Source organism: Centruroides sculpturatus, unplaced genomic scaffold, assembly GCF_000671375.1.
Source record: "Centruroides sculpturatus isolate CEXI.00-Female unplaced genomic scaffold, Cexi_2.0 scaffold364, whole genome shotgun sequence".
NCBI classification, from domain to species: Eukaryota; Metazoa; Arthropoda; class Arachnida; order Scorpiones; family Buthidae; genus Centruroides; species Centruroides sculpturatus.
The window spans coordinates 575443-590971 of record NW_019384799.1 but is presented as its reverse complement, the minus strand read 5'-3'; the positions used below and the strand labels follow the sequence as shown (position 1 = coordinate 590971).

The window sequence follows — 15529 nt, the reverse complement described above, 5'->3', positions numbered from 1 at the left end:
CTTCTTTATTCAAGCGGAAGGAATCGAATTCGGCTTTCCAGAGGCCAAGAGAAAACCATGTTCTAGGCGTCCGAATGTCCGAGTGCGTTCTTGCGCTTACATTTCATTCCATTTACAGTATTCTTGGAATATCTTACCTTTCTTCTCGACGAAAAGAAACGGATTCTCCGTAGTTTTTTTTTTTTTTTTAATCTTTTCACCCTGTGGGCACTAAGAGGGCCTCTTTTTGCAAGCCCATTATGGGTTCGGTCAGGCCCACAATGGGGCTGCCGGGTGATGAGGGACGGGGCCCGACATATCCGAACGGACCACCCCCGAAAAATTCCTGGGGATTTTTCGACCCGTTCGGATTTGACCGGGTCCCCCAGAGCGGTACGCTGCCATCTTGACCGCTCGGCCATCCGGCCAGAATCTCGGTAGTACGAAGTCAGAAGTCGGTTTCCAGAGAGATTCGAATCCGGACCTCCCACAGAGTGGCGATTAACTTCCGAACACGTTGGTGATTAGGAATAGTAAGACCGTTCAGGCCATACCATCACTGTCTTCCAACCACTCGGATACTTTGTCAAAATTCTATAAAGAAATCAGGTAGAACGATTTAATCATAATTTTCGAGAAAAGGAAATAAACCTTCAGTTTCATCTCCATTATTTCCATTCTCTATCTCCTCCTGAGAATGTGTTCGATAAGAAAACCGAAAATGCTGAAATTCCAGTATTGTCAATAGATGGACATCATACTACAGTTCGAGGATTCTGGAATTACGTAACTGTAAACACAATGGAACAGACGTCTGTTCCCTTTCTCACTTAGTGAATGACGATCTTAACGAATGAAATCGCTCCCAAATTCTGAAAAAGCTGCGCTCGATCAAAAGCCAGTTTTGTGGAATAACAATTAATTGCTAGAAGCTGTTGTCAAAACCAGCATATCTTATAGGTCGCTTCGATTGAAAATATTCGGGTGGTCTTTCCAATCTTCACGAATAACGGCGCGGATAGAAAGATTTGATCGGAAGAGTGTCTTTAGGCGCTCTTCTAACTCTTTAAAATGATGAGGAAACAAACCCGATTTTATATGGTCGCCGCCTAGTCGTGTCGAACCTCTTTCTTCTATCCATCCGACAAGGAATTTAGTAATAAAGAGGAAGAGGACGTTTGCCGATCGGATTTGTGGTCGATGAAGCGTGTTTGTGATTCAGCGGTCGAAAGATGCTCACGACTAGACCTTATCTCGATCGATATTCGAGCTGGAGTTATTAAAAGGATATTTTCTTCCCGAAGAAATTATCGTCCTATTTTGCAATAATTGAATATTTTAAGCTAGCGACATTGGGCGCAAAGTAAATTGCTCAACAATTTTGTTTCGTTTAATTGTCTGTTTTTTAATTTTGCTTCCCTGTAGGCTGACGCTTTAACCACCTCGGTCATCCGGCCAACGATAAACATATACATACAAATGGGCTTACATAAATATTTTTGAACTGTTTCTGCCCTTGTGAGCACTAAGAAGGCCTCTTTTAGCAAGGCCATTATGGGTTCAGCCATGCCCACAATGGGGCGGCCGGATGTGAGGGACGGGGCCCGACATATCAGGACGGACCATTCCCCGAAAAATTCCTGTAGATTTTTCGACTTGCCCGGATTCGATTCCGGATCACATAGAGCGGTAGGCTGCCACCTTGACCTCTCGGCCATCGGCCTCGATGGGTCTATATTTAGTACACATTCCTGGGTCAAAATTTGTTTCTAATCTGACATGTCGCATTCGTTTTTTAAGCAATTTCTATCTTCAAAACTGTAAGAAGCTTTTTTTATACTCCTAGACGTTCGAACCGGATTCTCGAAAATTTCTGGAGATTCAACTCGGGCCTGATCCTGACCTCGAATTCCAACTTCCCTCGTATGACGGCCGGATGGTCAAGGTGGCAGCCTACCGCTCTCTGTGACCCAGAATCGAATCCGGACGGATCGAAAAATCCCCAGAAATTTTATGGGGGTGGTCCGTCCGGATATATCGGGCTCCGTCCTTCACTACCCAGTCACCCATTGTGAGCCCTTATGGTCGAATCCATAAGGGGTTTGCAAAAGAGCCCTCTTAGTGCTCACGAGGCGGAAAATTAAAAAGAAATTTCACTCGTGACCTTTGTCCTTTCCGCTGGAGTCGTTTGAATGTTCGACGGAAAAGAGAGAAGATACAGAGATGAATTCTGGAAGTGTTTTCCAATTCGTCTATCGGTTTTATTCCTCTCAAAAATTCTTTCAAAAGAAATAAAATAGGAATGATTCAAACATTCTTCGTCTCTGAAGACCGAAAGAAGTTTCGCCTTCCGTTTTTTCTCTTCCACCGAAAGAACCAAGATGTAAAGAACGATCCGAAAGTCTCGAGTCTTATTCACGGCGAAGACAAAGGAACGAAATTCTTCCGACGTATTTTTAATTTTTTAGCGGTCGAAAATCCGAAAATTCTAATTTCGGCCGTTAAATTTCCTCCAGGTGGATACCCTAATTAATATTCCGTACGTCCTCTCTGACGCAATACGTGATGTCAAACATGACGTCAGCGTCGACGATTTCGATTTGTCCCGGTAACGGTCGTCACGTGCGCCTGAGCAAATGAGCGCCATTTTTGTTCGCGGTATTTGTCGACGATCGATGTTTTTCTTCGGTTATTTAATCGTTTCGATTAGTTTTAGTGAAATTCAGTCGGGAAAATGTCGTTGGTTTCGCAGCGAATGCCGATGAGACTGAACTGTTTGGACGACGTCAGGAAAAGACTGGGTTTCGTCGACGACGACCGAGCTTTAGTCGACGATCCGGACGATGCTTTTAATATTTGGAAAGAAAACGTTTCGCGGGAAGAGGAAGAGAAGAAGGACGATTGCCGATCGGATTTGTGGTCGATGAAGCGTGTTTGTGATTCTCCCAAGAAGAATCGTCTCATGGGAAGATCCAGGAGACAGAAATTGAAGGAGTCTCACAGTCCTCCATACAAACCCGTAAGGGCTTTAAGACTATTCGAAGATCCTCAGACTCCCAGGACTCTGTTAGAAACGTCGGAAGCTACGTCGGAAGAGTTTAAGAAGAGATTCAGGAGTCACATCGCAGAAGGAATTCGCAGGAACCGTTTAAAATATAAGAACAAGTATCGGAATGCAGAAGCTAACGTCAACCCTTTCACTCCTATGGGAATGCTATTGAAATCATCCGAAAAACGAAGAAAGAATGTTAATTACAGCATCAACGGGTAAGTTTCCAATTAAATTATTGTTTTTTTCTGGGTATTTTCTATTTCTAATACATTTTTCTGTTTGACTCGATTGGCGATGACTCGCGAGTAAACAAATGTTTGGTCCGTGTTTGAGTCATCGATTACCCGATGGGTAGTGTTTAAAGGTTCGTTTACAAACAGTAAACTAATTTTAACAAAATTACAAGAGATTGTACGAATTTTGGCAGACAGTCGTTATTTTTAAAATTTATGTAATTGGAATTAAGTTTCAATATGTATTTAGTACTTAATACATTTGTTTTTCGTATTTTCGTTTATATGTAAAATATGTTTGCTGAATATTGTGTTAAAAAGCATGTAAAAAAATCCTTTAAGTTATTCAGTTGTATGATATCATTACAGTAATTAGTGGGCTATCACCTTGATTATCCCATTTGAATTTGAGTTGTTATTTAAATTAATAATAATAATAAATTTAATTAATTAATAAAATTAAATTTCCATCAACCTGTGACTGAATTAACTAAACTAACTGAACTAGAGTGACTAAAATGAAATTAATAAAAACTATAATGCTGTCAAATTTTTGAATTTGAAATCGTTAGTTACGTAGTGTGAGAGAAAACAAATATCAGGAGAAATGACAAAGATATCAGTTTATAGTGAGAAATTCCAAAAAAGGTTGTCTAAATTTAGTCAAAGCAATTGTTTCATACAAAATCTTTTTCAGTCATTACTTTGCATCTTGTTAAAGAATTGTTGCTTTTGAACCTCAATAAATACAGAATATGATTTTATTACAGTACATGTAAAGAGATACTTATATAATTCTGCTTTAATAAAGGAGTATTTCATATTTATTCACAAATCATTCAATGAAAAATTTAATAATTTAGATAACGAAATGTCCTTGTTCTCTTTAAAGTTCGGAGTTAAGAAAAAAACAAACTTTCTCTTTATCAATGTATAGCAACTAAAATCCCACTGAAAATGACATAAACAAACATTTAATAGAATTTTTAATATAATTGCAATGAAAATTATAATTTTAGTTTAAGCTAACCATTCATTAAATTAGAACTATATTAATATAAAGTTATTAAAAACCTCAACTATTGAAAAATAACATTAAATAAAAAGCATGGGAATAAATAGGCAAATTGAGTATATCATATATTGTAGAGAAATTTTAAAAATGCAATGTTTTCCATACATAAATTTTAAAATGTTTATTTTAACTAAAATAATATGGAGGATATATATATGGTAAAATGAAAAAAAAAAACATTAAAAATAATCAGATGCTATTTGTTAACTAAATAGAAAAATTAAAGTATTGTGTCATTTGTAATGATATACAATTTAAAAAGAAAGAAAAAATTTTAGAGAAATAATTTCACATTATGATATATTTTTCATTATTATTAAGTTCTGTTTGTAAGTTCTTCTTTTTACCGTTATTTAATATGCTTTTTTGAAGAATTTTTTTCCAGATAAACTTTTATTATTTGTAAGTTATGTAGTATAATATGAGATTTACAAACTTGATATATACATTGATTTAAGATGACAAAATTCTGAATCATTATTACATGCTTACAGAATAACAATCATTGTTTTTAAAAATGATTTAATAAGTTTCTACAAAATAACATATAATATTTTAGGGCTTAGATAAAGTAATACAGTTTTAAATTAAAAATTAGGAATAAAACTATACAATTTATTTGTATTTCCTGATAACAATATGTTATATTATTATGTTAGGGACTGAGGTTATTTGTTATTTTTTAGTTTGTTTTATATAGATTTCAGTTCAACCTGTTGTTTAATATTTTGTAAATAGTAACTGTACTAAATCTCCTTTTTTCTATATTTTAGTTTTAGTTGTACATTATTCAAGTTATTCATAAAAAATTTTTGAAAATTGCATATCTTTTTTTTTTCCATTGATAGTTTAAATGATTATTAGTTGTTTGTAATTTATCATCTGTTTGTCCAAATTATGCTTGTATTATTCTGTTTTAATATTTCTAGTTTAAAGTATTTTGGGTGGTGATAACAAAAATATGCACATATATATATAACAGACCAACACCCAAAATTTCTAGCATATTAGGGTGTTTAATATTGTTATATTGAACTTATACAATATAAATAAAATTTTAATATAAGAAATTATATCTTAATATAATTTGATATCTTTGAATTGTAAGTTTTTAAAAATGCCATTTATATTTTTAATAATAATTATACCAAAAATTTATCAGGCATGTTTGTTAATAAAACATTATGATAATTATAAAAATATATTTGTAGACAAAATATTGAAAGCATGAAAGAAATTAGATTTATTATGTGAATGAATTCCTGAAAAAAAAAAAATTATATACAAAAATTGAAAGTATATTAACAAGAAAGAAACAAAAAATAGTAAAAAACATGGCCAACAGTATTGCATTTAATTGTAGAAATAAATATAAAAATATAACTTTTGTACAAAGCTAAATACTTTGGTCTGTTTCTTTTCCATTGTTCACTTCAGTGACAGGAAAAGAAATGGGCCAAAGTATTTACCTTTGTACAAATATATTTTTATATTCATTTCTACATGAAAGAATAGTTGTTCATTTTTTATATTTTATAATATTCATATTATATATAACAGACATGGGCAAATGCTGCTCTTTTGCTGAAAGTGTTAATTTCTGCTTTTTATTATTATTTTTACAATTTTATTTCCACAATTTTGTGAAAATATGTTTATTAAAAAAATTCAATATTNTTGCCGAAAGTGGTAATTTCTGCTTTTTATTATTATTTTTACAATTTTATTTCCACAATTTTGTTAAAATATGTTTATTAAAAAAATTCAATATTTGTTTTATATTATATTTATCGTTTGTTGTGAAGTCGTGTTGTAATATTTTCTTTAGAATTGTTGAACAGTTCAACAGTTCTATTATATTTATATTATATAATAAAATTGCAGTACAGAATAAAAAAAGTACAGAACTGTGGCTCTGATGCATTTTGCAAAACCCACATTTCGGTTCCTACTGAATTCTTGCTTGCCTACCCCTGATATATAATATGATAATATGTTGTAATGTAATTATTAATCATTTTTGAGTTATAATGAAAATTTTAAGATATTTGTTTCTTATATAGCCGTAATAGTGCAGGTATTGTTTGTACTTTTGAACAAATTTTTGATGTGAGTATTTAAATTGGTCCATATATTTGTAATTGTCTCATCATCTAACAATTTATGATTTCTATACAGATTTATGCATCTTTTTGGCATTTGTAATTGCATAGTTACTTGTCATTTTAAGTCACTGTCATTAAGATGTGTTTATAAAACATGAATTTACATTTTTGTCAGTTCAGGTATTATAGGCATTCATTACATTTATGTCTTTCACTTTCAAGTTCATATTTGTCATCAAAACTATTTTGAGGAAGGCTTTTGTCTGGGATCAAAGCACAAGCTTAAGCAACTTTTCTGGATGGGCAAGTTTTTTGGCACATGTTTTGTCACATGGATTCATCACATTTAATATATTAAATACAAAATATAAAATATTAGAGAAAAGAGAGAGGGTGAGAGATCACACAACTACAAATATATTCTTAACTCTTAAAAATTTTATAGGTATTTACAATGTCTAAATAAAGATTATAAAGTTTTTGTTTTAAATATTCAGGAAATTTAAATGGTTTCATATAAAGGTTTTCAAATATTTTTTGGATTTATTAAAGTATCTTTGAGACATTTTATACAATATTAAATTAAGCATTTGAAGATTATTTTTGTTTAATAATTGCAATTGCATTATTAAATTAGAAAATTTTTTAATGCAAACAGAAAAATTAAGTACTGTATAATTTGACAATATGTTAAATGTATTGAATCTGTAGAGATTTGAATTTTAAAAATTTAATATGTAGTCATTCTCTAAAAGTATGAGAGAATGCATTTTAATGTGTAATTGAAAAAGGTAAAATTTCAACCAAAAGTGCATCAGTAATAATTTTTTCTTATTACAAATTAAAATACATTTTTTCATACTTTTTAAAGATCTATATTTATAAATAAGATATACAGTACATCTATATTATATATATACTGTATATATACACACCGTATATAGCAAGAGTTAGCTAACACCTGTTGTAGGAAGTGATTGATAATTTTTCCTCTTAATAAGAGCAGGTGGACCAGGATTAATTATCAAACAAGGACTGTTGTTATTCTGTTCTACATAAAAATAAAATATAGCTTTTATTAAAATGAAAAGAGAAGTATTAGAAACGGTTAGAGGTGGTTATTTATTTAGGAAGCGATTAAAAGTCGTTATCTGGGTGAACGTTTAAATGCGGAGCTTGTAAACAAGCCAACAGATGACGTTTCCCAACGTTTCTTAGTCGACACGTAAAATATCTTAATGGACGTCGACGGTCCGAGAGGTGCGCAGCTGTTCGTAGTCCTGGCCCAACCGATTTTCCCCATTTTGTTTAAGACGGGAGGGAAAATAGCAGCTGCCGTTGTTTTCGACTTTAAACGCGACTTAAAAGAAGAAACACGTAACGTATTTATGCATGGGGATAGCGAACTATTAGTGTCGGTAGGCGAAAGGCATCCTTTGTTTATTTTCCCGTTACGTAATTGAGCCTAATCACGCAAATCGGCACCGTCGGCATTCGGCCTTCTCGTAAATTAAGCATCGCTTAATTTACGAGGCTACTGGGACGAATGGTCCGAAACGATTTACGGCGGATAAATCGTTGACAAATATTTCAAAGATTAATTCAGCATCGATTCGGAATTTCTTTCAAAAATAAAGTGAAGGGAATAGTTTGCCACGTGTTGCGTCTCCCAGACCAGCTGGAAAGTACGAGCTATTGTCGACGGAAACAGCTGGTCGGATGCAGCTGTTCTCTCGAACCGCTCCACATACGGGATTCATAATAGACTTTAGCCGGAAGTAGCGCGCCACAAACTTTTTGCAGCACCCGTTCCGGACCCCGAGCAACGACGGTACGGTTATGCGCCGCCTACGAACTTGGGCACTATTTAATCCACACTCTTACCTAGATTTGGATGTTTTTTTCTTGTGTCTGCCACGAAAATAACAAAATTTTCCCTCCAATAACTTACTATCGACTCAGAAAAAGTCTTGAATCGGCAGCCTGTTCCGATTCAAGATTTAATCATGTTTTAATCCTATTTAACTTGTTTCAATCGGGAATCTATTTAATTATAGTTTGCGTACAAAATGTGCCGCTGGCCATTAACGAATTCCCCATTGGTTATACGGAAGTGTTATTTTGTTTCTGGAAAAAGAGGGACGGACGGAAACAAAGAAAAGCACGCGACGTCAAAAAATTAATACTTCTCTCGTTTATTTTTATTTTTTATTTTCTGACTTTTTCCGCCGTTTGATGTATTTTAATTTTATCTTGCTAGGTTTAAAAATGGATTTCGAGTTTTGAGGGAGACCGGCTTCTTAAAGTATGGGATTCCTCTCTCCCGGATATTTTTTCTAAATTTTCTATCCTCGACTATAAAATTCATTGAGGTTTTTTTTCCTCTTCTCGTCCGTTACGGATAATTTACGAAACGCGCATTCCGGCGACATCACAGAAAGGCTTTTCCCTGGACCAGGTGCAGAGAGGTTAAATTTCCGGTTCGAGAGGAAGTTCCCGATTCCGTCATAAATAAAAGACGAAACGATATTGTATCGATCTTCCCGACAACTCGATGCCCTCTATGAAAAAAGTTCGTTTATTGGAATGGCGACTTTTCACCTTTTCGTCGGACAATCAGAATTTAAAAAGAACCGATCGGGAAATTGTTTTAGTGGCGGCATTTTCCATCGCGAACGAATGGAATTAATTGCCCGTTTGCCGCGAAACACGTAAATGACATATAGACGGAAGAAAGGAGAAAGGGACTGACGATTTTTCCCCATTCTTTTCAATTTGTAAACATAATAAAAATCAACGAGATCTCGAACTCATCCGATTTAATTTGTCTACCGAATCAGCTTATGTAATGTTTTCGTGTTTATCCTGATATTTAATAATAGTTACGTTTTAAAAATATTCTAACTGAATTTAAACTTCTGTTATTTATAGAACGGCAATGATAACTTTCTTAGCTTTATTATTATAATTTTAATTTAAAAGGGACAAGATGCATGTTGTTAAATGTTTGATGTATTGTATGTGTCTTATGATTTTACATTTTCAAAATTATGAAATAATAAAAAGAAAATTATTATTAATTAACAAATTACTATTAAAAATATGGTTGAATCTTGGGTTACAACTGCCCCTGTTTACGAACAAAATTTGGAATGCCATATTTGCTTCAGTTGTGGTACAATAAGTTGATTTCTGAATAAGCTACTTGGCAGAGTTGACTGTCATTGGTCAACTACCTATACTTCCTATGTTGAAGAAAGACAATGACCCAACCGATTGACGATGGGAGTGCCGATTCGGCAGTGGTGCCGAGATTTGTCTCGAGTCATTAGATGTCATGACACGAACCATTGATGACATTATTCAAATTAGATTTCAATGTGCATTTGGGTAAGATACTACTTCCAGTTTTCGGTATGTGTCACAATTCAATTTAAATCAAATTAATTAATAAAAACTCCATTAATTTATATTTGCATATATAAATGACATCCACGAATCTGTGTTTAAAGGTGCTTAACTCAAATTAAATAACAAAAATTTATTAAAATAATATTATGTATTATAATATTAATATTTAATTTAATATCTATTAATACTAGGTAGCCAGTTAATTAAAACTAAAAATAATAATTAAATTCTAGTTTTTACACTAAAACTGAAACTAAAATTAAAAATAAAATCAAAATTAATTAATTAAAATTAAATCAATTGAAACATAATATTTTGGAAAGTATGGCTAAATTATTTGTTGCCTGTCTTTATTGATTTAGTTATATTTCAGGCAGGTAGTGTAGAGTCTCTATTTATAGCAATTTTTTATAAAGTGATGGTTTTGGTTTCTGTTGGCAGTGATGGCACATTTTGCCATTAATATATATATATATAAATATATATAAAATGGATATAATGTTAGAACAATAATGAGGCAGTCCTTTAACTTAGAATTAAACTTTATTCTAATCTCTATACATGCACTTGTTCATGTATCATAACTTGGCACACAACTTAACAACAGGTGTCTTCTCGTTTTGAGTGGTCTTACACGGGTGTTACCGGTTCATACAGAATTTGCTATATCGACATGTACTTCAGTTTAGTATTCCCTAATAATCTCCCCTCTCGAAGAGACTATCTTTATTTAGTGATCTCTTCATTAGTTATGTGTTTACGGTGAATCAGAAGTGTTGCTCAGTATCCATGTACTCTATTCGTATTGTTCTGTCGGTGATGTTTTCTTAACGTTGCATTCGATAGTTGTTATCCCTTCTGGCAGTTCTGTTAAGTTCCATACCTTATGTTTTCTCAGGGACTCCATTCTTCTTCCACGGCAGCCCGTCATCTGGCTGAGTCATTCTATTCCATAGCTTCTTTATATGTCATGTCTTTGACTATTTTTTCACCAATTGTGGCAGATTCTTCTATGGTTTTCACTCTTTCCTTTCTGGGTTTCCCCCTCTTTTGAGTTCAAGCAATTTGTGACCTCTCACTCCCATATCTTACCAGTTTATTACAGTAGACCCCCCATAACGCGGGTTCATATAATGTGGATTCGTATATCGCTGGAAAAAATTGCGACCGTATTTGTATAAAGATGCTAAAAGGGACTCGTAAAATGAGGTAAAATATCATCGCCAACTCGTGTCGCAACAGGATAGGTTGAATCTGGACCAATAGTGGACGAGCAGCCAAACTACTTACACACTAGTAGCGTGTAAGTAGTTCGGCTGCTTGTCCATAGCGTGATGCTACGGAGAGTTTAGGTGGGTAAGTTGAGTTTACTATCATCTGTACAGTGTATAAATTAGGTACTGTAAGTCTAATACAGTACTGTAATTTTATACATTTCTTGTGAAAAAAACATTTCTCATTCAATGGTCAAGGCCGGATCATCGCATAGACAAATGAGACAAATGTCTAGGGCCCGGTCAAACTGTCTAATTTGAAAAGATTTGTAAATAAGATAGTTTACTTTTCTGTTGGCAACTGTATATAATAAACAAAAATATATTGCTTTTTATATGGTTATTGTGAATTCTAAAATCTAAAGAAAATGTGTTCTTAGTGGGAGGGGCCCTGTAAGAAGAAAATGTCTAGGGCCCCAAAGTGGGTTAATCTGGCCCTGTCAAGGCCATAAAAATTATTTCTATTAATGATGTCTCCAAAGTTCAGCGAATTTTTCACAGAAAAATAACTTATTAGAAAACACGCCCGCCGTTTGGTGCGCTGCTCCGCGACGAAAACAAGCTTAAGCAATGGCATCGTCGAACAGTGCACACTCAGTAAGTAACCCTACAATTTTTTGTTTATAGCATAGTTTATATGGATTATTCCCAAAAAATTACACGCGTTTTGGAAATGTTGAGTCAAATTAGTCTAGAATCGATTAATTTTATGGAAGAAAACCTTTCAAACAGCCGTAGTCCATAAAACTGCACACGTGCTGGGCTGTGATTGGCTCATGTATTTAAGGATTTCTACAATGTGAAATTCTTATAAAGTGGAATGTATCTACTGTGTTATAGTGGGGTCGACTATATTCTGTTCGCTTTTGTTTTCGTTTGTTTCGTTTTCATCTTCATTTTCGGATGAGATGTTTTCTTTGGGTTGTAATTGTTCCTTAGCAGGTTCAAGGATATTTAATTCCACTTCTTTATTAATGAGTCTTTTCCTTCTGTGGGATCTGTCATTTTCAGTTATTTCCATATTGTCCCTTGAGTTGTTTGGGAATTTGTTGATGAATTTGCTATCTCTGCTTGTTATAACTCTTTTTGTCTTTGTGTTCCATAGATGATACACTTTTATTTTGCTAGAGTAGCCTATAAATATGCATTTGTGGATTTCTCATGGAATTTTCCTTTTCCTGGTTTCTTTTCTAATGCGAATGCTGTTTGACCGAATGTCCTAAAACAGTGGTTCCCAATTAGTTTTTCCTGCATACCACTTCAAGAAAGAGCTCAAAATCACATAACCCTTATAGCAGAAATTCATATTAATCCATACTAATATTATAAATTCAAAGGTAATTCTGCCTGTCTGTCTGTTACCTTTTCATGTCTAAACTGCTGAACAGGTTTTAATAAAATTTGGCACATGTTGGAGATGAACATAGGCTACATTTACTGCGAGAAAATATCTTACTCCCACGAGAAAATTCGATATAACGTGGGCGAAGCTGTGCGTAGACAGCTAGTGATAAATAGAATAAGTTTTTTTTTACATTTATTACCTTTAAAATACAATTCTAATAATTACGAAAATAACATAAGGTTATTTAATTTTAATGTGACAAATGTACATGATTTTCTTTGCACAAATTTGTAAAATCTGGTTGCTTTTTTGGTCAGCTTCAATCTCAAGTCATGTTCGACTTGAAGTCGATGATGATGATTAGTTTTCATGTTTGTCATGACTGAAAATCCGCTCTCGCAAAGGTATGTTGTGCAAAATGTTAGTAAATATTTTATTGCTGCTTTGCTGACATGATAATAATGATAATTGTACAATAAAGGAATTTGTGCATTTGACATCATGTTGTAAATTGCCGAAATTTTGATGGTCCACCCATTATTTTTTTTTGATTGCTTCATCTCATGCATTTAAATTTTAAATTGACTGATTTTAGGTTGCACCCCATCAAGCAATTTCGTGTACCCCCAGGGTACATGTACCACTAATTGAGAACCATTGTCCTAAAATATTTGATTGTTGGCATTTTACTGGTCCATAATTTGAAGGGTATATTGCCTTCCAGGCTTTTTGATGGACATGATGTGGTATATACAGCTTCTGCCCAAAAACATTCTTTCAATCCTGCCTGGAGTAGCATGCATCTTTCCATTTTCACTAGTGTTCTATTTTTTCTTTCTTGAATGCCATTTTGTTGTGTGTAGCAGGCTGTTCTCATGCCTAATCCCTTTATGTTTCAGGAAGTTCTGAAATTCTCTATTAGTATACTCAGTTTCGTTGTCACTTATTATTGCCTTTATCTTTCTTCCTGTTTTATTTTCTACAAAGACTAAGTATGTTTTGAATTTCTCGAGAGCTTCACTTTTGTTTTTCATGAAATATATTTCACACCATCTAGAATAATTGTCAATAAATGTGATGAAATGTTGATTTGAATCAGTTCTAATACTTCTCTGCATCTCTTCATTTTGTTTTGGAAGTGTGGATCTGATTTGTTTCCCTCTTATACAGATCTCACGGGGGTCAAGTTCTTCTTTTCGTCTTATATTTAGTCCTCTGACCTTTAGGTTGTTGGCGTGTGCCATATGTCCATTTCGTTTAAGTGACCTAAACGTTCGTGCCACCTTTCCATTTCATTAACATTTGTTTCAGAGAGTTTAGATTCCTCCCACCTTTCTTTCACACAGTATAGTCCTCCTTCTTTAAATGCTTGCATGTGTATGCTTTTGGTTTTCGGATCCATAATAGTTGTCTGATTCTTTTGGAATAGTACACTGAATCCATGATCAGTTATCATCCCAACTGACAGTAGGTTGGTCCTTAGTTCTGGTACAAGAAACACATTCTCTAATTTGGCTTGAAATCTTCCCTTTGTTTCAATTATTACATCACCACTTCCTTTGATTTCTGTTGTAGATGAGTTGGCCAAGTTTAATTCTCTTATGTGGGATGTTTTGACGTTAGAAAATCTTGTTTTATCATTGCACATGTGTGATGAAGCACTTGAGTCTAGACATCATTTAAGATTTTCTTTTCCTCTATTTGCCATAATATTAGCATTATATGACTCCTGTTTTCATGTTGTTAGGCTTGTAGTTATAGCTCTATGTGGTTTTCGCTTGTTTCTGTCAAAGCATAATCTAGCCTTATGGCCTATTTTGCCACAATTATGACATTTGAATTTGAATGACCCCTTATTTTCCGATTGTTTCTTCTATTGTTTGCTTATATACAGCGCATCCAATTCTTCGTGTCATTGGTATCATCATTTCATTTTCACATCTCATACTCTTCTGTTAGCTTTATTTTGAGTGTTTCTGGCAAAAGAAGTTTCTCTTGTGTTTCGATAACAATTCGAAACTATTCAAACAAGTCTGGTATACTATATAGCAGTAGTACTGTTAATAGTTCTTCGTTTATGGAGATTTCCATTTCTTTTAACTTATCTATTATATCAAAAAAGTCTTTTATGTGATCTGCCATGTTGTCTCCTTTCCTCATTCTCTTGAGAATTAATTTCTTTAGTAGCATGGCCTTTCTTGCAGGATCTTTTGATTCAAAAATTTCATGTAGTTTATTCCATATTTCATGTGAGGTTTCACATCCTTTTGTCTGTTTTAATTCTGCTGGGCTTATGGTGAGAATTATATCACACATTGCCTTCGAGTCTGCTGTGTCCCATTGTTCTGCTGCCTTCCTTGTACTTTCGTTTCCAAGTATAATTTCTGGTTTCTTTCTTTTTCCGCTGACGTATTTCCTGAATTGTTTTTGATCAGGAGTGTCTTCATCTGTATCTTCCATGTATCGAAGTTTTCTTTACACAGTGGTTCTATTTGTTTAGCTAATTGATCAGCCATTTTTCTTTTGTAGGCTTTGTAATTCTATTTCATTTTAATTTCTGTAATTCTAGTCTTCAATACTTAATTTTCTTTTCTTGGTCCCAAAACCATTGTTAGAACAATGATGAGGCAGTCCTTTCACTTAGAATTAAACTTTATTCTAATCTAAGACTATACATGCACTTGTTCACACATCCATAACTTGGGGCACAAGTTAACAACAGGTCTCTTCTCATTTCGAGTGGTCTTACATGGCTGTTGCCAGTTCATACAGAATTTGCTACATCGACAAGTACTTTAGTTTAGTATTTCCTAGCATATAGATACAGATAATACAGTAGAACCTCGAAAACTCGGCTCTCGATAACCCGGCACTCCGGATAACTCGGCCACACCCTGGCAGGGCAAAAAAATCCTTAGTTAATTAATTTTCATTATAGACAGCTTTATAAAAGTATAAAAGCTCTCATAAAGTATTTTTCTGAGGTCTGTCTTATCAGGTAAATTACTGTACACAGTGTATTCATTAATTTTCATTTTCATGTAGTAAAGGCTCT

General features: G+C 33.8%; 1 protein-coding gene across 1 annotated transcript in view; it reads left to right on the top strand.

The window, feature by feature from the left end:
* Positions 1-2203: 2203 nt before the first annotated feature.
* The window catches only part of LOC111629510 (wee1-like protein kinase 2), a 41124-nt gene continuing 27798 nt past the window's right edge, over positions 2204-15529 (top strand). The window contains exons 1-2 of the mRNA XM_023373427.1: positions 2204-3246; positions 6403-6448. Of these exons, the coding sequence (XP_023229195.1) occupies positions 2714-3246; positions 6403-6448 (579 nt within the window). The 5' untranslated portion in view covers positions 2204-2713. The remainder of the gene's footprint in view (positions 3247-6402; positions 6449-15529) is intronic.